The 21,611-nt window shown below is 50.7% G+C and overlaps 1 protein-coding gene across 3 annotated transcripts in view; it reads left to right on the top strand.

Annotated features, from left to right (window-relative positions):
- LOC108930427 (synaptic vesicle glycoprotein 2A-like) overlaps window positions 1-19,502 on the top strand; it is a 32,644-nt gene extending 13,142 nt beyond the window's left edge. The window contains exons 1-13 of one of the 3 annotated variants that reach the window (XM_029248404.1): window positions 989-1,193; window positions 3,546-4,327; window positions 10,134-10,314; window positions 10,739-10,890; window positions 11,136-11,269; window positions 12,219-12,308; window positions 12,731-12,841; window positions 13,085-13,173; window positions 13,666-13,830; window positions 13,983-14,116; window positions 14,308-14,511; window positions 14,896-15,055; window positions 16,313-16,496. In XM_029248404.1, coding sequence (XP_029104237.1) covers window positions 3,727-4,327; window positions 10,134-10,314; window positions 10,739-10,890; window positions 11,136-11,269; window positions 12,219-12,308; window positions 12,731-12,841; window positions 13,085-13,173; window positions 13,666-13,830; window positions 13,983-14,116; window positions 14,308-14,511; window positions 14,896-15,055; window positions 16,313-16,496 — 2,205 coding nt within the window. In that variant the 5' untranslated portion in view covers window positions 989-1,193; window positions 3,546-3,726. Of the gene's footprint in view, window positions 1-988; window positions 1,194-3,545; window positions 4,328-10,133; window positions 10,315-10,738; window positions 10,891-11,135; window positions 11,270-12,218; window positions 12,309-12,730; window positions 12,842-13,084; window positions 13,174-13,665; window positions 13,831-13,982; window positions 14,117-14,307; window positions 14,649-14,895; window positions 15,056-16,312 lie in introns of those variants that run through there. The other 2 variants (XM_029248403.1, XM_029248405.1) reach the window with 2 other exon arrangements.
- Window positions 19,503-21,611: the final 2,109 nt, after the last annotated feature.

Below are 21,611 nucleotides of genomic sequence, written 5' to 3'. Positions count from 1 at the left end.
GCCCCGCCCCCCAGCGCCTCCAACGCCTTCCCGATGGAAAATGCGTCAGCGGGGGCCATGGTGCCCGCCTCTAAAAATAGAGCCTCCCCCACATCTGCTGGTGGCGGTTTGGGGCGCGAGGACAACGGCTGGATGGGGGATGGAGTGGAGAAATGCCACCGCCGGCTTGTTCCTACATCTCCTCCCTCCGACGGAGGAGGCTGACTGTGCCGTCATGCCTGTCTTCAGTAGAAGAGCCCAGAAAACACGCGTTCTGGGAGATCCGATGGGAGCGCCGGCGCTCGGGGGTCTTTTATTTGGCTGTGGCTAAACGGTGGCGTGTTCTTCATGTTGAAAAGGAGCTGAGCATAATTTCCAGCCCCGTTTCGACAGGTCTGATAGGTCTGATAGGCTTCTGTTTCGTTCACGACCAGCAGCCAGCAGTTCCCGCATTGTCAATATTAAAGCCCTGATCTCTGTAGTGCCTTTTTCCGAAAGAGGTTTGTTGTCAGGATGGCAGGTCGCGAATCGGTTAGAGACGCCTCTTTGGGCACGGACGGCCCAGGTTCAAATCCTCTCGTGAGTAAAGCACTTAACCGCTGGAGATGTCCGCTAGAAAACCCCCCGCTGTATAAATGGTACATCGTTGCTTTGGAGAAAAGCATTGGCTAAATGAATTAATGTAGCCTACGCCCTTTGATATGTTTCAAATGGCTTTAATTCATTTAGCTGAATCTTGTATCTCCTCTGCCCCTGTCTGTGGCGATCAGTAAACTGAACTTATCGCTGTGTGTGTCTGTGTGACCTCTTCACGGGACTAACAGGAGCGAGCGTGTCCTCTACAAAGAGCCTTCCTTCGCTCTCGCAGAGCTGAGCCGTCTGAGTCACTGGTTTAGCCGTATGTGTGTCCGTGGCCAATGGGAGCGGCTGACGTGGGCGGGATGGAGGACGGCCGCGGCGAAATGTCGGTACGAGCGTGAGATGGCATGCGTTCCGACAGATTAACCGCATGGGCTAGACCCAGCCGGAGCTGCCGGCAGCGGTCAGTCATCATCCTCCAGCTGGGTCCTGAGAAAGCAAGGCTCGAAACCCGTCTCACGCTCTGGATATCCTCAGCCGAGCCCTTTTTATGAGCTTAGAGAAAATTGCGCTCGTTGTGGCATCTCAGCATCCTGGATGCGGAAATATGGAAGGACAGAGCCAGTAGGACACAGGTGAGCTGGGGCAGAGGGCATGTGAAGGGCTGAGTGGATGGACATGGACAGGTGTCCAGTGGATGCTGAGCAAACTGAATGAAATGCTATTTCTGTCTCTCAGGTCTTCATGTGCTGAACCATTTTGGAACTTGCTAGTACATCATCTACATTATTATTATTATTATTATTATTATTATTATTATTATTATTATTATTATTATAAAGCAGACACCTTTGTCTGTGGTAACTTGTGATGTAAGGTTTACACACTAAGCCATTTCCAGTGATTTACCCCTTTATTCAGGTGGTGAATTTTTACAATATCAATTTATGGTAAGCACCTCGATCAAGGGTACTGCTGCAGGAGGCGGCATCTCTAACCAGTACGCAGCCTCCTGTCCACAATGCAGAGACACGCAGACCATTTTTCACGTGAGTAGTTCCACCGACACTGGATCTGTGGACCGGGGGGTACGCCGAGCACAGAGGGACAGCAAGAACAGGTGAGGCGATGCTGAGAAAACGTGACGGGAGGACCGGTTTCAGTCTCTTCATCTCCACTGTGCGCTGCTTATGAGTGCAAACAAAATCACAGGAACATAATGTTTACCCTGTTGTGTGCTCTGCTGCTGTTTTCCAATGTGCTCCGTCATTTCTCCCGTCCCTTCCCGGGGATGCTGTGACAGCACTCGACTGTCACAGGCAGCAGGGGACGGCAGAAGAACAGGGTGTAGATGGGAATCTCCAGCAGCTTGCTGACGTAGTGGCACCGAGTGAAGCGGGGGTTGGGTGTTGGGTTGGACGAGCGCTAGACGGACCCCCGCTGTGTCCAAACGGAACCCCTCCCACCCGGCTCTTCGGGAGCAGGATGCTCTCAGCGTGGGGAGCAGGAGGGAGGCTTGTCTCCTCACGGTTCATTAACCTTGCGTCGGTAAAGAGCGTCCATCCCGTCTCTTCCTCGGGAAGGACATTCAGAGCTCCTGCAGGCTGCTCACAAAGGGGCTTCAGCTGGATTTATATTGTCAGCTGTGGGGGTCTGCAGTTGAGTGGTGATTGTTCAGGAATGTTAAACACTCGCCGCATGCAGTCAGGTGAGGATTATGGTGCCAAAACTGGGTTTTTTTGGAGATCTCCTGAGTTCGCATGGTCGTTTTGGTGGCAACACCGATCCAATATTGGATAAGGTCGGAAATGTGAGGCCAAAGGAGAGCATGGTTGTTATTTCAGACTCGGATACATTTTATATACAGCTTGATAATATGCACTGCTTTCTTAAGAGGAGTCTAATAAAAGACCCCCGATGTCCCCGAGGGATTTGTGAGAGATGTGTAGTGGCGGTGTGCTGCTCACGCCACAGTACATTTCTCTGAGGTGGGACAAAGGGCCCATTAGAGGGGCTCGGCACAAGGGTCGTCCATCTTTCTGGCCACAGCCACAGTGCTTACGATAGCCATTCATGTGCTTGGAAAACCTGCCGAGGGAGTCGTATGTCAAGACTCGTTTCACCCATTCATAGAACTGTCACTTGCCCTCACGCCCATCCTGGATCCCTTAACATCCACTTCCAACTCAAGTGACGGGTTCTAGGCCAGGGAGAGGTCTAGAGCTGGTTGATACGAGAACTTCAGGGTGTTTAGGAGATGGTCGTACTGAAGGATGGAAGTCCTCAAAAAGTTTGCCACAGAAAGGACTTTGTCTGGGAGACTTTATTATTTTTTAATTTTCTCTCAGGTTTTCAGTTATTTTCGTTCTGGTTCTGAACTAACAGCTTTGATAGATGCCAGTTTAGAAGAAAACGCAGTAGTACTTCCTGTTTGAGTCTTTATTTCAGTATGTGTGCAGGGTTGGACATCTGGCACAGAGTTCACATCCATTTATCCTTCCAGAAGAGGACGATACGATTAACAAACTCCAACTGCGGTCAGCAGTTACAGCACAAAACGTAATCTCAGAAAGGTTACTCTCTTCTCAAGATAAATCACAGTTTTTATTTCTTGTCAAGGCAGGAGAGGCATAAACACAAGTTCCATCTTCTCCTCAGTCTGACCTTTTCATCCACAAACCATCAATCTCTTACACTCCCGGAGCAATACTTTCCTTTTATTCCTCCTCCTGGCTGGTCCTCATTTTGTTCACCTAGTCACACACATCCCACCTCCCACACTAATTTCAGTGGAACTTATTCCCAGCTCTTTGCTGTTGTTTGCAGGGATCTGACAAAGTTGTAGTCACATAAAGAACAACACTGCAAGAAAATTTGGGTTTGGATTGTTGCCTGCAGAGTAATGAAGCTGCTGTTGTTTCTCTGAGTTTGTTGAACGTCACCCTTGGAAACAGCAGTCTCACAAAGTCTGTGTTTTCTCTTCCCAGGCCCCCTTCTCACTGAGGCTGGTATTGATCCTCTGGTCACTCTCCAAGGTGCTGAACGTGGCGGCCGCGCTCTGAGGGGACTCCAGCCAGATACACGTGCTTTCGGAGCTCCTCTGGTCCACGGCCACCACAGCTCTTAAGGTGCATTCCCTGAGGTGAGGCTTTCTATCCGTCTTTCGATATGGATGATGGTTATAGAGACCGGACCGCCTTCATACGAGGCGCCAAGGACATTGCCAAGGAGGTGAAGAGGCAGGCAGCTAAGAAGGTGGGTCGGGGCATGGACAGAATGTCAGACGAGTACACGAAGCGCTCGTACACCCGCTTCGAGGAGGACGACGACGATGACTTCCCCGTGCAGGGCCAGGATGGTGGCTACTACCGCAGTGACAGCCGGGCCAACGATGACGAGGGCGCCCACAGTGACTCCACCGAGGGTCATGACGAAGATGACGAGATCTACGAGGGCGAGTACCAAGGCATCCCCCGGGCCGACTCGAGCAAGGCCGACGGGCAGCTGGGCAGTGGGCCAGTGCCGACAGGGGCACAGTTCCGTGACTTCGGCGAGCTGGCCGGAGAGCGGCGGAAGGACCGCGAGGAACTGGCACAGCAGTACGAGACCATCCTGCAGGAGTGTGGCCACGGACGCTTCCAGTGGACCCTCTACTTTGTGCTGGGCTTGGCGCTCATGGCCGATGGCGTGGAGATCTTTGTGGTAGGATTTGTGCTGCCCAGCGCTGAGAAGGACATGTGTCTCTCCGAACCCAACAAGGGCATGCTGGGTAAGAATCCTGTCCACTCTCAGCCACTTATTCATTTGAAACCCTGTTTCTGGCGATCTAAGCCATGAAACTCCACAGCCTAAGCCATGAAACATTGAATAGATAAGATACCGTGCTCCTGAATACATTTATAGTAACAACCAGTTAAATTTGTTAATTTTAACGTGCATATCTTCTTGACTGAACAAAATATGGCAGTGAAGAAGTGTTGTTATTGTGCATGGATATTCAAACAACAGTAGACACTCTTGGGTGCTGAATCGTTATCTATAAGTCACGTTCGCTATTTTCTGCCCCATTTCTGCCACAGAATCTTAGTGCTACGGAGGACCAACCACTAGTCTCGTGTAGCGTTACGGCTGCCGCCTTTGGGCCAAAAAGACCTTGGTTCAGTTCCACCCTTGTACTGTAGTACCGTTGAGCAACATATCTATCCTGTAATGTCCTAGTAAAAATTGACCAGCTGTAAAAATGGGTAAATTGTTCTAAGTAGCTAAAAACATCGGAAGAAAAAAGCAGCAGCAAAATGAATGAATGTACACGAACTACAAGTGCGTCAGCCTTAGGTCTGATGGAAGCTAGAGGCTGCTATTAATACACTGACACTCGGTATGGAGGAGCTTCCCGGTTTTTCTGGGCAGTGTAACGTTTCACCTGTGGCTCATTTCCTTAAATGAGAAACAGACACAATAAGTCACTCCAGAGTTCCTTGATTTCACAGAGCGTTCCCTGACACCCGAGACATCCCCTAAAGGTCAGATAAAGAGGTCTCATCGTGTAGTCATTGAGTCTCTCATATTTTCTCATTCGTGTTGAGTGGATCAGCCAAACGGGGCACGGTGCAAACCATAGGGTAGCACATTCCGTTTGTGCAGCTCGCCTTCCAGTAACATCTTGGCAGCTAACGAATGCTCCCAGGTCACAACACAATGCATCACCTTGAGCTGAGCGAGGAAGCTGTTAGCAGCCGTCCTGCTGGCAGCGTTCCACATCACACCCCAGCGCTCATATAAATCACCTATAAAAAGCAGCTGAATACGGCGCGTTGACTTATTGTCTTCTACTTTGATAATGGGACGATAAGTGTTGGAAGTGGAGCCGCAGGGCGGCGTGAGGATGGTTCGAGCGGTGATGTTGCAATCACAAAGGTCAACGCTGTGGCACGGGGGGGCTCTCTGGACGAATCATTAATAAGCATCCCTTTCCGATAATTGTCCCTTTAACAAGCCTGCTAACGGGACAGTCAGGATTGTAGCCTTTCCTTTTTTAGGAGAAAGTGAGCAATGATTCATTCCTCATGAGTGCCTTTTATGATCCTTCTGTCACATTCGATCTGAATTCTTAATTCCACTGCAGCCTTTGTGAGATTTTCTAAAAAAACACTGATGCTGGAATCTGTCGATGACCTGTGTGCAGTCCCCTCAGCACCTTTAGGTTTTCCCTTTTGAAACTCTTAGGAGTCTTAGGTGGTTTATTCACACGTGTCAGTTTCAGATATGGGGTAAAATCACTTTTTTTTTTATGTGAAAGGCAGGCAGCAGGTTTCCTAATGGTTATAGCCTCAACCTTTGGATCCTAAGGACCTGGGTTCAAATCCCACTTTCTGCCGTAGTATTCTTGATCAAGGTATTTATGCTGAATTGATACAGTAAAATTTGCTCCCAGCTCTATAAATGGGTAAATTATTGTGAGTAGCTTGGCATTCCGAGTCCCTTGGGGAAAAGTGTCAGCAAAATGAATACATGTAAAACTGATACTGTTTCAGTACATCTATAGCTTGTGCGTGTGGGTGTACGCACCCATAAGTGCATGTGCGTGACAGCCGTTCAGCCCGCCTGTGATGTCAGCGGCCCCATTACGCAACATGACAGACTTGGCCTCGGAGGGCCTCGCGCACACACGTGGTCGAGTGCGAGCCTGCAGGGTCCTAGCACACGCCCCGCACGGTGGGGGAGTTCAACATGAACCCTGTGGAAGGTGTGCGAATAAAGGCTGAAGCGCTTCGCTTCGCTTTCGGGAGGTGACACAGAGGCAGGAGCTGAGAAGATGGGAGAAAAGTGGTACAAACCTTCTTCTCTTCATCTGGCAACACATGGTCATACACAGCACGCACACAATTAATTTATTTTTGTGCCTGCATTCCTGTGTGTATGATTATGTTCGTAGTGTTTATGGTGCATGCCTGTATTTCGCTTCACGCCATAGCCAGGGACAGGCTCAGCTGTGTTTGACTGGGAGCTGAAGGCTCTCGCCTCTGTCCGCAGCGAGTTGGGCGTTGACCTCTAGCAGAGCGACTGACATTGACGCGGAAGTGGGACGCGTCGTTCCGCAATGCCACCGCGAGGAGAACCGCTCGGATGTGTTCGCAGGGTCACGCTGCATCGCCTCAGAGATGACTGCTGCAGCATCACGAGTGCAGAGCTGCTGTAGGGATCTGAGAGATGTCAGTGTGAAATTGGTTGGAAGGAATGAGGACCAGGTTGTGTGTGTGATACGGAGGAAGAACACGATCCTGCGAAGCACGTGTCTACATCTCAATGTTTTCGTACGTCTGTATTGGTCAACCGAGGTGGAAACACCCGCTCTGCACTGACAGGCAAAGCAAGCTGACATGGCCATAGTGAGTGAGGAGGGGGTGGAGCCCATACTGCATGCGTTATGGGCGGGGCATGAAAGCGCGCTGTGATTGGTCCCTTGCCCGTCCCCACTGCATTCTGGCAGCGTGTCTTAGAGACCCCGTGTGGGACGCGTAGTCCGATCAGCCGCGTTCCCTCTGATCTTTCCTCCGTCACGGGCGGCGAACCGTGAGCTGCTCTGATTGGCTGCTGCACCGCAGGTTTGCTAAACAGAAGGGAAACTCGATGACCAAGGATATAAAATTCCAAAGAGTCGTGTTCCTGCCTGACGGAGCTCACAAAAATCACCGTACAGTATTTTCTCCCTATGCCAGTATTCTGAGCAGTCTGCATTGTGTTCAAGTGTTCATGAGACAACATATTTACTATTTATTTACTAAGTTTATTCTAATGAGGGTACGACAGCAAGCCCTGGTGGGATTTGAATATGCAATGTTTTGGTTACAAGCCCAGTTCCTTCGCCGCAGCCAAACAGATCTAGCTGAGTGGGTGTCCATCTCCAGCTGTCCGTTGACTGCTGGCCTCTCGGGGTGAGGAGCCAGGTGTGGCAGGGCGGTGGGACGCTCTCTCTCTCTCTCTCTCTCTCTCTCTCTCTCTGGCAATAGCGTAGGACGATCTCTCAGACAGAAACGGGGAAACCGCCTATAAATAGCCTTGGCCGCTTCCCTCCCCCAAGCCCTGGAGCCTCCCAGCTCCATCACAGCGCTGGATCTCAATTTCTGCCCCCCTTCCCCCACTCTGCCATCGCAGGGACTCTGTTGTACAGTGGGCTCTGTGCTCTCTCTCCCCTCCCCCGGCTTGGTTTTGAACCTTACAAGCACTGGCTTCAGCGCATATGAAAGACCACAGACTGAAATGGTTCAACATGGTGTGCTGAGTCGACACGCCGCTGCGGAGCTGTGAGTTGCAGAACCGGGCATTTTCACGCGGACCTGATGGAGGGCTGAGCTGTGGAGTTGCACTTACGAGTCCCACAGGACCGAATGGTGGTCTGATGACAGGTGACACTGACACATTGGATTAGGGATCAGAACTTCGAGCGTCTTCCTCTGCGGCTGTCGCTTACCGTTCCCCCCCGGGATTTTCACCTGCCCCGGTTCTCCTGACGTGTTCCTCTACTTTCGATGGAATGCCCGTTAGCGTCGAGTAGCGAAGCACAACTTACCATGCGGCTGTGTTCTGAGTCCCTCGAGCCTTTGCGTACCTGGTGGACCTGATAACTGGACAAAATGGTGTTAAGTGGTCCCTCCCTCTTAGTCAGTTTTCATATCTCAGTCATCCTGAGATCAAATCTCTGAAACGCAGTCCAGCAGGTTGGAGAAGAACAAGACCAGACTAGTTTTTGGCATTAGAATTTGACCAATCGGCAGGTCGTCACGGGGACCATCTGCAAGGCTGTTTTCTCAGTGATTTTGTTATTGTTGTTAAGCTCTGTCAAGCTGATGCTAACTCTTGGAGACCACATGGATAGAGTCCATCCAAGATGTTCTGTTCTTCATTTGCGTTCTTAATGCTGAATGGGTTGTGTCCGCTGTCTCTGTGACCGAGTCCATCTTTGTGGCTGTTGCTCGTCCTTTTTTCCTCCAGCTTTCGCAATCATTGCCATGTTCTAAAGAGAACCCAACCTGCTCGAGATGTGTCCGAAGTATGGCGACCTGGGTCTCATCATTTGTGCATCCAGTGAGAGTTCTTGTTTGATTTATTTTCCATCTGTTTGTTGTCCTGGCTGTCCAAAGTGTCCTTAAAAGTCTCTTTCAGCCCCCAGTTCAAGTGAGCCCGCGTTTTTCCACTCCTGTTTCTTCAACGTCCAGTTTTCACTTCCAATCTTGTGTTACAGAAAGTACTGTTGATTCCGTGTCTTTAATACTTCCATTCTTGTAGAAACACCAGCACGTGCAAGGACCTTTCCTGGATCTTTCCTTGCGGTCTGCTGGGTGCTAATATTCTTTGCATTCGTACCAAGTATTCTTGATCAAGTACTTGATGGTAGTTACTCACAACAGGGTACAATCAAAACCCCCTTGATACGCAGCGTCTTCCATGTGCAATATGGAAAAAACCTGCTGGGAGGGGTGCCGTGAATAGACGGAAGCCGTAAAGGAACGTAGAGCATGGTCTTTCGGTGATGTGCACCCTTTGGATGGCATCACAAAGCCATTTCATAGCCATCGGAAGTGCAGAGTAGCCCCTCTTTAGTGCATCAGTGGAAAACACAGCGCACAGTTTTTATTATTGTGGTTACATTGTAGAAAGTAAATCTTATCGACCGCTGACGATGCGGTCAAGACTGAATCAGCTCTATAAATTTATCATCTTCTAACCAATAGATGATGGCCAGATCCAGTCAACTTCAGTAGAGTAATTAATGCACGGAGACTGAATTTAAAAAAAGCAGCAGCCCCTGCAGCCCTGGAGATGGACGTTGTGAACCCTGTTGCAGATCCGGTATAGAGACAGCAGTAGACTTTATCCCACCTCATTAAGTATGCACCGAGTGTGTGATCACAGCGCCAGGAAGTCAGGACCGGCTGTGAACCCCCCCCCGATTCGAGAGGAGGCAGCGGGTGTCAGGTGGGACACATTGCCATGACGGCGCTGGCAGGAACATCTCGAGCCCCCTGTGCTGTTGTACAAGGGTTCACGCCACGCTACAGCAGTGCCGCAGCAGATCGCCGCAGGTCCTCTGGCTGCTGCACCTGGGTTCTCGGAACCTGCAGCGCACATGCGATGTAGGGACAGGTCTCATCTCCCGATCTTCCTCCCATCCCAGCACAGCAGGCAGTTTGTTGATTCCCAACACAAACTTGGCACCTCAAGGTTCCTGGCTGCAGCATTTAACTGGGGTCCCGTTGTTGCACCCATCAGAATCAGCCTAATTTGTCCAAATATTCAGCTGGTGGACTGTCAGCAAAAGCAGCAGCTAAATAACGGATTAATAACTTGTTTCCTATGGTTGATACTCAAATAATTATGTCTTTTAATAAGATGGATATTTACCAAGGCGCTACATAGAAAGTACCGTGTCTTTACCAAGATGGTATAAGGAAATGCTACATGTACCGCATTCGCTCGGAAGCCACCGTAATGTGAAATGTACTGACGTTCCAGCTCCTTCAGGACGTGTGCTCTCTCCGTGATGCCCCTCGCCTTCCTGTGCGCACCTCCCACAGGGCTCATTGTGTACCTGGGGATGATGGTGGGGGCATTCGTATGGGGCGGACTCGCCGACAGGATCGGCCGCCGGCAGTGCCTGCTGATTTCCCTGTCCATCAACAGCGTCTTCGCCTTCTTCTCCTCCTTCGTCCAGGGCTACAGCACGTTCCTCTTCTGCCGCCTGCTCTCGGGGGTTGGGTAAGAGCGGACGCCTTCAACAGCCAATCGCTGTACAGCAAGATGACTTAGTTACAGTTAACGGTTAGTGGAACTGGTCAGGTAGCAGTAACGCATTCTGGAGGATTACTGTATATACATCACCATACAAGGCAGATGACCGGTCGGAACTGGTGTAAGTACCGGTCTGTTGCAGGAACCCGAGCCCAGTTATTCTTCAGCGTGGGGCTGTGGTGGTGCGGCTCTGCTCCTGTGTCATTCTCATTTGTCTTGGAGCTTTTGCAGGGTACCAGGCGTCAGCAGTGATTCATCTTGTGGGCGGAGACTGTGTCAGTCAGGCTGGTGGGAGGGGATTAAGAACAGGCTTGAGGGCAAATTCAGAGTGAGACCCACCCAGTCGCTGTGAATCTCGCAAACCCCCACCTCCCTGTATCGCACTCTCCAGGATTGGCGGCTCCATCCCCATCGTCTTCTCCTACTACTCGGAGTTCCTGGCCCAGGAGAAGCGGGGGGAGCACCTCAGCTGGCTCTGCATGTTCTGGATGATTGGGGGCATCTATGCCTCGGCCATGGCCTGGGCCATCATCCCTCACTACGGTAGGAGCCCCCTCCCACCCCTGTGTGTCATTTACCTTGAAGGGATGAACATAGTTCTTATATAAATCCAGTGAAGGCTGCCCCCCCAAGCCATATTACATTTGTTAATATGGTAAGTTAGAAGTAGTTTTGTTCATTACAGTCCACATAATTTACCTTGGTAAAATTGTAGAGTAAAGCAATGTGTTAATGTTAATATGTGTGAAATGAATCCCTCCCATCCTGCCTCTCGCTCCCACCCCCAGGTTGGAGCTTCCAGATGGGTTCCGCGTACCAGTTCCACAGCTGGCGCGTGTTTGTGCTGGTGTGCGCCTTCCCGTCCGTCGCCGCCATCGCTGCGCTCACCACCATGCCGGAGAGCCCGCGCTTCTTCCTGGAGGTGGGCGAACGTGAGCCGCCGCTTTAAGATCGCACTCCCCCCCCCCCCCCCCATCCTGCACCGGGATGCTGGGGACGGACTCGCTCCGAGATCGCCGGCGTCCCCGCGACATTGATCCCGAGGTCGGATCGGCCGCGTCGTGTTTGACGGTGGGCCTCGTTCCGCAAACCCTCCGCGGTGACTTCGTTGTACCGGCTCCCCCTCCACCGGAGCCCTAATTACCCAGACTAATGTCACTTAATTAGGTATCTTTTATTCATGCGATGCTGGCCCCAGTTCTCAGACGTCCTAATGAGTGTGTTCCTTTTCCTAATCAGCTGTGCAAACCTCACGCCGCACGCCGGTGTGTGTAATGAACTGACGCTTCCTGGCTGCTCTCAGAAGTGCTCCTAATAAGACGGAGGGGGCGAAGGGCCAGAAAAAGACCTGCGGTCACTAACGGGACGTTTAACGGCCTCTGTCGGGCAGCTCCCCGAGACTTGGGGGGAGGCAGGTGTCCGGTAGCAGGCGCAGGGAATGAGCAAGCTGGGCTTTCACTTGGTGTGTGTGTGTGTGTGTGTGTGTGTGTGTGTGTGTGTGTGAAGGAGGTCCAGTGACAGAGGATGTGTGTTTAAGCAACTGGAGGTAATATGATTTAGGTTATGATTTAGTATGGTTCTTACCTGGAATAACTAGGGTATAATAGATCACTCAGAGAAAGCATCAGCTGAGATATTGAATGAATTTTATTATAATTGTTTTTATTAGTATTATGATTATCAAATTAATGTGAACCACAGAGAAAGTTGAGTAAAGAGCAGCTGTGTGTGTGTGTGTGTGTGCGCGCGTGCTGTTACAGTGCCAGTCTGAGACACTTTGTTGTTGTGAATGAAGCCCAGTTTTTACTCTCTTGACCGTGTGTGAGGTGTGAACTTGCGTCCACGCTGCTGACCACAGTGTGTTTTCGCAGAACGGGAAGCACGACGAGGCCTGGATGATCCTGAAACAGGTCCACGACACCAACATGAGGGCTAAGGGATACCCGGAGAGAGTGTTCTCTGTGAGTGCGCCCAAACGCTCCGGCGAACGCGCCGAGCTCCCGAACGGCTCGGGAGTCTTTCGTCTTTTTCCGTCATCAGTCCTGCAGCTGTAGAGTAGAGCAGCAAGAAATTCCATTATTCTGTAACGAAATTAATTTCTGTTTGCTGCAATACCTCCTTTAGCCCTTTAACCTTTTATTTCTGAGGAGGAATTGAAATGACAGCTTTTCTGCTTTGGAATTTCCTTCATTTTCTCTGTTAACTTTGCCTGCTTTGGTTTGTGGGACAAGATGAATCGACGCACAGTGTTATTTTGCTGCATCTTGTGAGAGAAGGCTCTCGAGGATTGCTGAGCACCGGGCTCACTTGAAGCGTTTGCGGGAGTTGAGCTCGGCCCCCGCTGACCACCGTCCGCTGTACTACGGTATCTCTTGTACCCCAGGTCACCTCCATCAAGACCGTGAAGCCAGTGGATGAGCTGGTGGACATGGGCGACAGCACGGCTGCTTGGCACAAACGCTGGAAGATAAAGCTGGTGAACCTGTTTCAGCAGGTAGAGTGCGGGGGCGGGGTGGAGGGGGCACGGGGGTGGGGCGGGAGCCGTCAGTCTCGGCGAGTGTTGCGGTCGAGAGAGGTTCGTGGTGGCTGTACCAGTCGAGTAGCCGCAGGTGATCAGGTCACTAAGGGACGATGGAGTCACGGCGATGCTGGGATGTCGCACTCAGCTGGGCGATGAGCTCATGGCAAGTGCCGCACGTTGAGCATCCTGAGCAGCAGACGTCTTCTTCCACTGCAGGTGTGGAGCAACTTCCAGGCCTGCTTCTCCCCCGAGTACCGGCGAACCACCCTGATGATGATGGCCGTGTGGTTCACCATGTCCTTCAGGTGAGAGAGACCAGGACACTGCTGGCAGCTCATGGGTCTAAAGCCAGTTGGATTCCATAACTACTGCACTTTCCTTTCTGCGCTCCTAACTTGTAGAGGTATGAAGGATGATGTTGACCAGCTGCAGAGAAGAGGTTGAACAATACCTTGTTGAGTTTGCATGTTCTCCCTTTGTTCGCAAGGGTTTCCTCCCGCCATCCAAAGATGAGTTTCGGGTGAAGTGCTGACTCAAAGTTGCCCATAGAGTGTGTGTTTGTGTGAGAGTGTGTTACATCGCCCTGGCGTATTGATGAGTGACTTACTGAAGGTACTGTACCATAGTGTACTTAGCAGTGTAAGTCACCTTGGATGGAAATTGTCGGCGAAATACTACATATCGGTCATGGTAAGTCGACTTGGAGAACAGAATCTGCTGTACTTGCACGGTGTGTTGTGTGTGAACACAACTTTGTCACTTGTGTCACATGGGATTCCGTCCCCATCTTCTCCCAGTTACTATGGACTCACGGTGTGGTTCCCCGACATGATCAAGTACTTGCAGAAGCAGGAATATGCCAGCCGCACCAAAGTCTTCATCAAGGAACGGGTGGAACACGTCACCTTCAACTTCACCCTGGAGAACCAGGTTCACCGCAACGGCCTGTATTTCAATGACAAGTGAGTAGATGACACTCTCCGCGTGAACCAGGGCAGTACAATCTAAAATCAGCTATGTGATGTTCTCAGCCCCAGTTCTCAAAATGTTGTGGAGATACGGAGTTGGTTTTTTGCTCCGAACACCTGCAGCGTGCGCTTCCTGTCTTTTGAAGGTTCATCAACCTGAAGATGAAATCTATGGTGTTTGAGGACTCTATGTTTGAGGAGTGCTACTTCGAGGACATCACCTCCAGCAATACCTTCTTCAGAAACTGCACCTTCATCTCCACCCTCTTCTATAACACAGGTTTGTTGGACATGCTCATGATGTTTGATTTCACGTTCTCATCCAGCCTCCTTGGGAGCTTTCAGAGGTGCTAGAAGCCATTGAGATCTCCACTTCTGCTGTTCCACAACCAGTTTTGAGGTTGTAGCCCCTGTTGCCCTTATTTTCACGCTGCTTTCTCTCACTCTCCCTATCCATGTGTACAACTGCAGATCTGTTCAAGTACAGGTTGATCAACAGCAAACTGGTCAACAGCACCTTCCTGCACAACAAGGAGGGCTGCATCTTGGACTTCAGTGATGACAACAATGCCTACATGATCTACTTCGTGAGCTTCCTGGGCACACTCGCCGTGCTGCCCGGCAACATCGTGTCTGCGCTGCTCATGGACAAGATTGGACGTCTGCGGATGCTAGGTGATGCTGCTGCTGGCCCACGATTCCCATCCGCGCTGAGAAGCCGTAACCTGTCCCACCAACGTTCTCTCGGTTATTCTGATGAGTCATAGCTTCCGCCTTGGAGATCAACGCAGCGGTTTTGCTACTACCTCCTGGTACATCCGTTGCCCATCCACAAATAGCGTTAGGACTAAGTGTGTTGCACGGATCTCCATCAGGGTGCAGTTTCTCTCCTTCATGAGCGCCACTGAGTACCGTGAGCACAGTCAGCCAGGTGTTCCTGAACAGGTCCATCCTGTCCTCTGTGAAAACAAGCTATAAGTCATTACCACCCTTAACATCGCTGACCTTCCGTCTCTCCTCCATCCTCCATCTTCCTCCTCCTCCTTCTCCTCACTGCAGCGGGCTCCAGCGTGATGTCGTGCATCAGCTGCTTCTTCCTGTCCTTCGGTAGCAACGAGTCGGCCATGATCGCCCTGCTCTGCCTCTTTGGAGGCATCAGCATTGCGTCCTGGAACTCCCTGGATGTGCTGACGGTGGAGCTGTACCCCTCGGACAAACGGTAACCCCGCCGGACTCCGCCGCGCCTTAGGCTCCGTCTTGGTCACAAAGCGGCTTAGGGCCTGAGTTGTACAACATGACTTAATTAAAAATAACACAGCAGACTCTATATGCTTGTATTACACCTCAAGGAAAAGCATGTGTCAAATATGTCTCTCGTATATCCACTTTTACATGTGTGCACGAAATACTGACAACTGGATATGTGCAGTACTGCTTGAAAGTATGTGAACCCTCTAGGGATGGTCATTATTCCTGTATAAAATAAGTAATGAATGAATGACTATGATTTACACACCTGATCCTACTTACCTACTTGGTTTAACCAGTGAAACTTGGGCTTCACTTATTTTTCCACCTGCTCTACTACCATGTTTCTACTACAAACATGATTTCCTGTAAAGTAACATATGGAACTGGTCATTGCACACCTATTGTGTCATATGAGAAACACTGATTCTCATTCAATAACCGTTTTGTGGTAAAACTAAGGGACGCTAGGGGCTCACACGCTTTCGAGCAGCACTGTATTCCTCCCGTCCTTTAGTCCTGAGCCCCAGTTTGGCCATCGTCGCGCTGAGGACACGGGAGCGGCAGGCAGGGGGGCGTGTTTAGCTGTAGGCATTTGCAGAGAACACTGTGTAGCAACACTGCATGCTTGTCACGACAGCAGCCACATGTTGGGGTGGGGGTTGTCACATCACCACCTGGTGGCTGCATACAGTATGTTTCCTGCAACTAATGGATGCAGGACTGCCACAGGAAGAGATTCTGTTCAAAACTGGCAGGACTCGTATTTTTCCAGGACCTTTTATATGACAAAAAACACAGTAAAAGTGAGTGACGACCGTCATGTTGCAACCCGTCCCCTTTATTTCTGCCTCTCTCCATCCACACACACACACACACACACACACACACACACACACACACACATTTTCAGAACCGCTTGTCCCATACGGGGTCACGGGGAACCGGAGCCTACCCGGCAACACAGGGCGTAAGGCCGGAGGGGGAAGGGGACACACCCAGGACGGGACGCCAGTCCGTCGCAAGGCACCCCAAGCGGGACTCGAACCCCAGACGCACCGGAGAGCAGGACTGTGGTCCAACCCACTGCACCACCGCGCCCCCCCTCTCTCTCCATCCATTCCTGCTTTTTTCCCTCTTTTTTCCTACGTTAATTGTTTTATGTCTCACTGTGAGTAAAGCTCCCTTGACGATGTAAAGTGACACGTAACCTTTTGTGTCCCTGCAGCACTACGGCGTTTGGCTTCCTCAACGCACTCTGCAAGCTGGCGGCCGTCCTCGGCATCAGCATCTTCACCTCCTTCGTGGGGATCACCAAGGCCGTGCCCATCCTCTTCGCCTCGGGGGCGTTGGCCGCCGGCAGCTTCCTGGCCCTCAAGCTGCCCGAAACACGGGGCCAGGTGCTGCAGTAGCGCCCCTCCGCCAGCAGAGCGGAGCCAGAGCGGCCGCACTGTGACCAGGGCCAGTTCAACCCCAACCCCGTAATCCCAGGTGACCAAAAGAGGGAGCTCGTAGCAAGGCCTTCCTCGAACCAAACGCAAACATCCCCTATCGTATTTAATAATGGTGACAATCCTGTATTCGCGGCTTCAAATCTGAAATCACCCTTGAATTTGGGCGTCTTCTCGTGTTCAGAACCCTGTTATCGGTTATGTGAGATCTGCAGGTTCGCTGCACTGCGTCTGGACGTGGAAGCCACCCCACGTCCGAGGTCCGAAAGGTTCTCCACTTGTTTCGTCAGACGTCTCGCTCTAGTCAGACCTTCGTTGCCCATTTTAGTCTCTCTGTGCCCCCGTTAGAGCTCCATTATTAAGTTACGTCTCCATGTTCTGTTCAGGGTCTCCCGTTAACAACGAGATGGTGCACAAAGCTTCAGGTGGGAAAGTCACCAGTCTTCTGTAGCCATTGAGAGTCGCTGCAAATCCGCCGCGTCATTTAAATATGTAAGCGCCCTTCGGGGAGACGCAAGCAGACATGGTCTCTGGAACTATGGCCTGGGGTTGGTGGCCTCAACTCAAGCCATGCAAGCTTGACTTTCTTGACAAACACACTTCCCTTCACCTGGGAGAGCTACCTAAAGAAAGCGCCATATACAGTATGTCTTTGACCAACGAGTCTGTGGACACCCCTTTCCTCAGCTTTTGGGAATTTAAAGTAGTCTTTCAAGACTGAGTCGACAGTCCCCTTGTATCGTGGTTGGCCTTGACTGTAGGGTGTTGAAGGTCTATGTCCTTCGCGGGGCCAAGCTGACTGATCTGAGACTAGGTCCAAACCCACCTTTCCCAGCCCATCCCCTCTGCACCAGGGTAAAGAAATAAATACTGTGTACACACTAGAATAAGTGACAATACAAATACTGCCATTTGATAGATCTAGAACATTCCAGCTCTGCTTCCATCAGGGCGTGGGTGTAAATAGTAGTTTTCACGTCAATGGATTTCCTTCGAACCGAACCACAAAAAGGGCAGCAGAGAGGGCGAAGTCGTTTTAGAGGCCCCGAAGGGTTTGTACGTCGCCGAAATCATTTCTCTGGTCGCTGAGGGTTCCGGAAGTGCTTATAGAGGCAGGCGGTGACAAACCGAAGTGTCGCCGAGCCTCCGTGTGACATTCGTCCAGCTCTTCGCCAAGCCATTTTCTGCCGTCTTGGACTAGGGGTTCTTTGGTTGAAGTGTTCCGGCCGCTCACTGCCACGTCAAAGCGTCCCTTAACGATCTTCAGGGGAAGGGGGGGTGTCGTTACATTCCGAGCGAACCTTGAGCTCCGGCACACGTTCAAATAATGGACAAATAATGTCGCGTGTGTCGAGAACAGCGCGTCCTGCGAAGTACAAGGCCATTTGTGTAATTCATGGAATCATAAGTATAATTAATTACATACAGTTAGCAGCCTTTTACATGAAACTTAAAATTAAGGGAATTTCAGTGTCTGAGCTGTACAGTCTTTTACATTTATTCATTCAGTGTGGCTCTCGTGTAGGAATGCATACTGCGGTAAAGAACATGTCCTCCCTGTAGCTGTGTACCGTGATCTGGATCTTCAGCCTACTTCTGTGTGTGTGTCCATGCTGTGTTTGCAGGAGGACTGAGGTGTGTGTGTGTGTGTGTGTGTGTGTGTGTGTGTGTGTGTGTGTGTGTGTGTGTGTGTGTGTTGCTTACACACATGTGCAGTCCTCAAGCTCCTGCCCAAAACCCCCTTTTACACCTCCTGGGTGTCTCCATCCTCACCACTGTGTTTCTTCCTCATTCCCATGTTCATCTTCGTCTTCCTCTCTTCTCTTGATGTCACCGGTGTAAAGTGTGTGAACAGCAGTATGCCCGACCCCGACCCCACCCCCACCCCCACCCCCACAGCCCTGTTTCACAAATCGCCACCTGCACAAATGACCCCCCACTTCAGGTGTCCCGCAGAGCAAGCAAAGCACAGCACAGTCCAGGCAAATTCCACACGTCTAACTTTGGTCTTTTTAAAACACACTGTACTATATTATATATAGAAAAAATGCATACATACAGAAGAAACCCTGAAAGTGGTGTTATAGTTGTGAAACCAGTTGATTTAGCCATTTGAAAAATAAGAATAAACATCTAAAAATGATGAAATAAAACTCCGTTTTAGTTTATGTAACACCGTAGCCGGACGATTAGATTTATATATGATATATGTATATATTTTGGTTTATTTCGTCGATGGTGGGTGCAATGCATTGTTAAAACAAAAGACATCTATTTTATCGATATGCAGTAGGTGCACACCTGTTCGTCCAAACTGTTTTCATGTATTTTGCCAAGAATATGGGGAGTATATTGTTGTAAAAGTATCCGAGTGTCTAAGTGTGTGTGTGTGTGTGTGTGTGTGTGTGTGTGTGTGTGTGCGCATATGCTGAGTGATTGTATTATTCAGTGTGTTTCTGTTTTTCTGTCTAGTCGTACGCAGCTGAGGTCTAGTCGTTGCTTGTTCTCTGTGGAAGTGGATAGCGGAGGGATGATGACTGAGTGCTCCACCAGTGTAGGACGGAAGGTCCTCGTGTCTGACGCCGGTAGGGTAAGGCTCCTAGTCACCGCGACCGCATCGCCGACGCTTTCTGAATAGGTCCCGAACGGTGCGGCGTCCACACGTTTCCCTGGATCCAGACTGATGCTCGAAACATTTTTATGTCCGACTAATGATCTCAAAAGCAAAAACTTATTTTTGCCCCAAACCACACAGACGGAATTTGAATGATTAAAGAGGAACGGCTAAACTTCGAGAAAAAAACATCCTTTTAGAGCTGCTCTGGCTTCAGACGCTTAGCAGAACAGTACAGAACACGGTATCTGCTGTATACCACATAAATACACCATCTCTTTGACTCTTTCAGAGTTATATATGTGTGTTTATGTGTGTGTATAGCGTATACTATATATAGTGGTCAGCTGGTAGCACAGGAGCTGGACCCAAAGGTCGCAGGTTCAAATCCCCCCCCCTCCAGCTGTCAGACTCTAGAGCAAGGTACTTACCCTAAATTGTTCCAGTAAAAATACCCAGCTGTATAAATGGGTAAATAATTGTAAGTAGCTTAACACTGTAACTCAGTTTGGAGAAAAGTGTCAGCTAAATTAATGTCAATATACACACACACACACACACACACACACACACACACACACATACCTTGGTTGTGTTAGGGTTAGCAGTACCCATGGCTGGCTTTGTTCCAAACTTGACAGGACCTGTAACTACGGTGTAAGTGTGCTGCAGTGTGTTTGTCTCTGGCGTGATGTGGGTTTCTGAAAATGGACGGGCCCCTGAAACCCAGGTGTGTGTGTGTGTGTGTGTGTGTGTGTGTGTGTGTGTGTGGGGGGGGGGTTGATCCAGAAGAGCACCACTACCTGACCACTGACACGTGGCACAGAGAACGTTACCGACCCATGGTGCTGGATCAGCTGCAGGTCGACTGTGTAACGTGAGCTGGACCGAGCGTTGTGTGACAGCGTGTTAGTGCCATGGATGTGAAGTCCCTCAGGAAACGGTGAGCGCGGAGCAGCACGTGGCGAAGCGGAACTCGCCGTCAGACGCCAAACCGGGAGGGTTTGTGTGCGGGGAGGACGGCGGTCGGTCGGTCAGACGCACAGCGCGCCGCGGCTCAACGGGCGCCAAGCACAAAAAGACGACGTTCCCCAAGCGCACGTCTGCACCACCGATGTGCCCACCGCTGGACTAGCCTAGGGCTCCGCGCCAGGCACTCCCCGGCGACACGCACCATCACGCGCCGGTTCCGGGCGTGTTTATTAAAACACCAGTGCGGCGCAGTGAGCTGATGCTACAGCGACAGGTCGTCCGAAATCTTTCGGTCATTTTCTCCCATTGACACGGTTATGCGGAACGGCAGCGCCCTCACGCCACGCACACGCGGCCCCCGCCCAACCGGCGTGTCGGACGCTGTGGTGACAATCGGCGTGTGCGCCGCGTGTGACGGTCGATGTCCTCCATTTGCCAGATGGTTTTGTACTCTGTAGGTTTCGGGCATCTTCCCCCCCCCCCTCCTGGTGCGGGGCTGGATCCGGCGGTTGCGGTCACGGTCGCTCCGGCCTGCTGTTCTCTCTCTCTCTCTCTCTCTCTCTCTCACACACACCCCTCGCAGCCGGAGTCGTTCATTTTACATACGTAGCAGTTGAAGGCCTCTTGACTCAGAGGCTCCTGTGGTGTTTAGGTGATCAAAATATCGCCGACATTTTCCCGATGTGTGTGTGTGTGTGTGTGTGTGTGGGTGTGTGTGGGTTGGGATGTTCATCTTTGATCGCCGTCTGCAGCACCGATACCAGCGTGACGTCGACGTGATAATTCGCCGCGGAGCGCTGCCGCTCTCTACCGTGTGTGTCGTCCTGTGTTAAAAAAAAAAAAAAGTGGGGAAAAAAAACACGTTTTAGTAAAGAGTTTTTTTGTCTTTGATTTCTTTCCAGCTTTTTTTGTTAACTGGAGTACAGGGTGGATAGTCGGGGGAGGGGGGTGGGGATTGACTTAATCTTTCCTGTTTGGAGACTGAGTACCAGCCGTGGGCACAAGGTAAACAAAGCAATAACGGACAGGAGACCCTGGCGCCCCGACTCCACTGGACCGGCACTGTTGAGAAGCTAAGCGCGCAGCGAACCCGAGACCGACGTGTCCGGAAGGCCCGCATCCAGGCCCCCCACCGGGAAGAGCCCCTAGCACCACTCCTGTCCCATCGACTCTGTTTTCACCACCATTTAAACGTGACAGAAAACTTAACATGTTATCATTGTACTGTGCTGTAGGAAATTGTAGGTGTTTCTATGTAAATGTATAAATAAGTTGGGGAAAAAAATCTTAAGAGGAAAAAAAAAACTACCTAAATGACAGAACACTATTGTATGTTGTCTTTTATTTGTGTGTTTTGTAAATGAGTTGGAAGAATAAGACGTGAATAAATACATCGGTAACAGATGCTATGGATTTCGGTGACTGTTTTAAATGTGGGGTTTGCGTCGCTTTTATTGACCACAGAATCTGTTCACTCGGGGGTTAAAATC

The sequence above is a fragment of the Scleropages formosus genome, chromosome 23 (genome assembly GCF_900964775.1).
Source record: "Scleropages formosus chromosome 23, fSclFor1.1, whole genome shotgun sequence".
Classification (NCBI taxonomy): domain Eukaryota; kingdom Metazoa; phylum Chordata; class Actinopteri; order Osteoglossiformes; family Osteoglossidae; genus Scleropages; species Scleropages formosus.
This window is presented reverse-complemented; position numbering and strand designations above follow the sequence as displayed.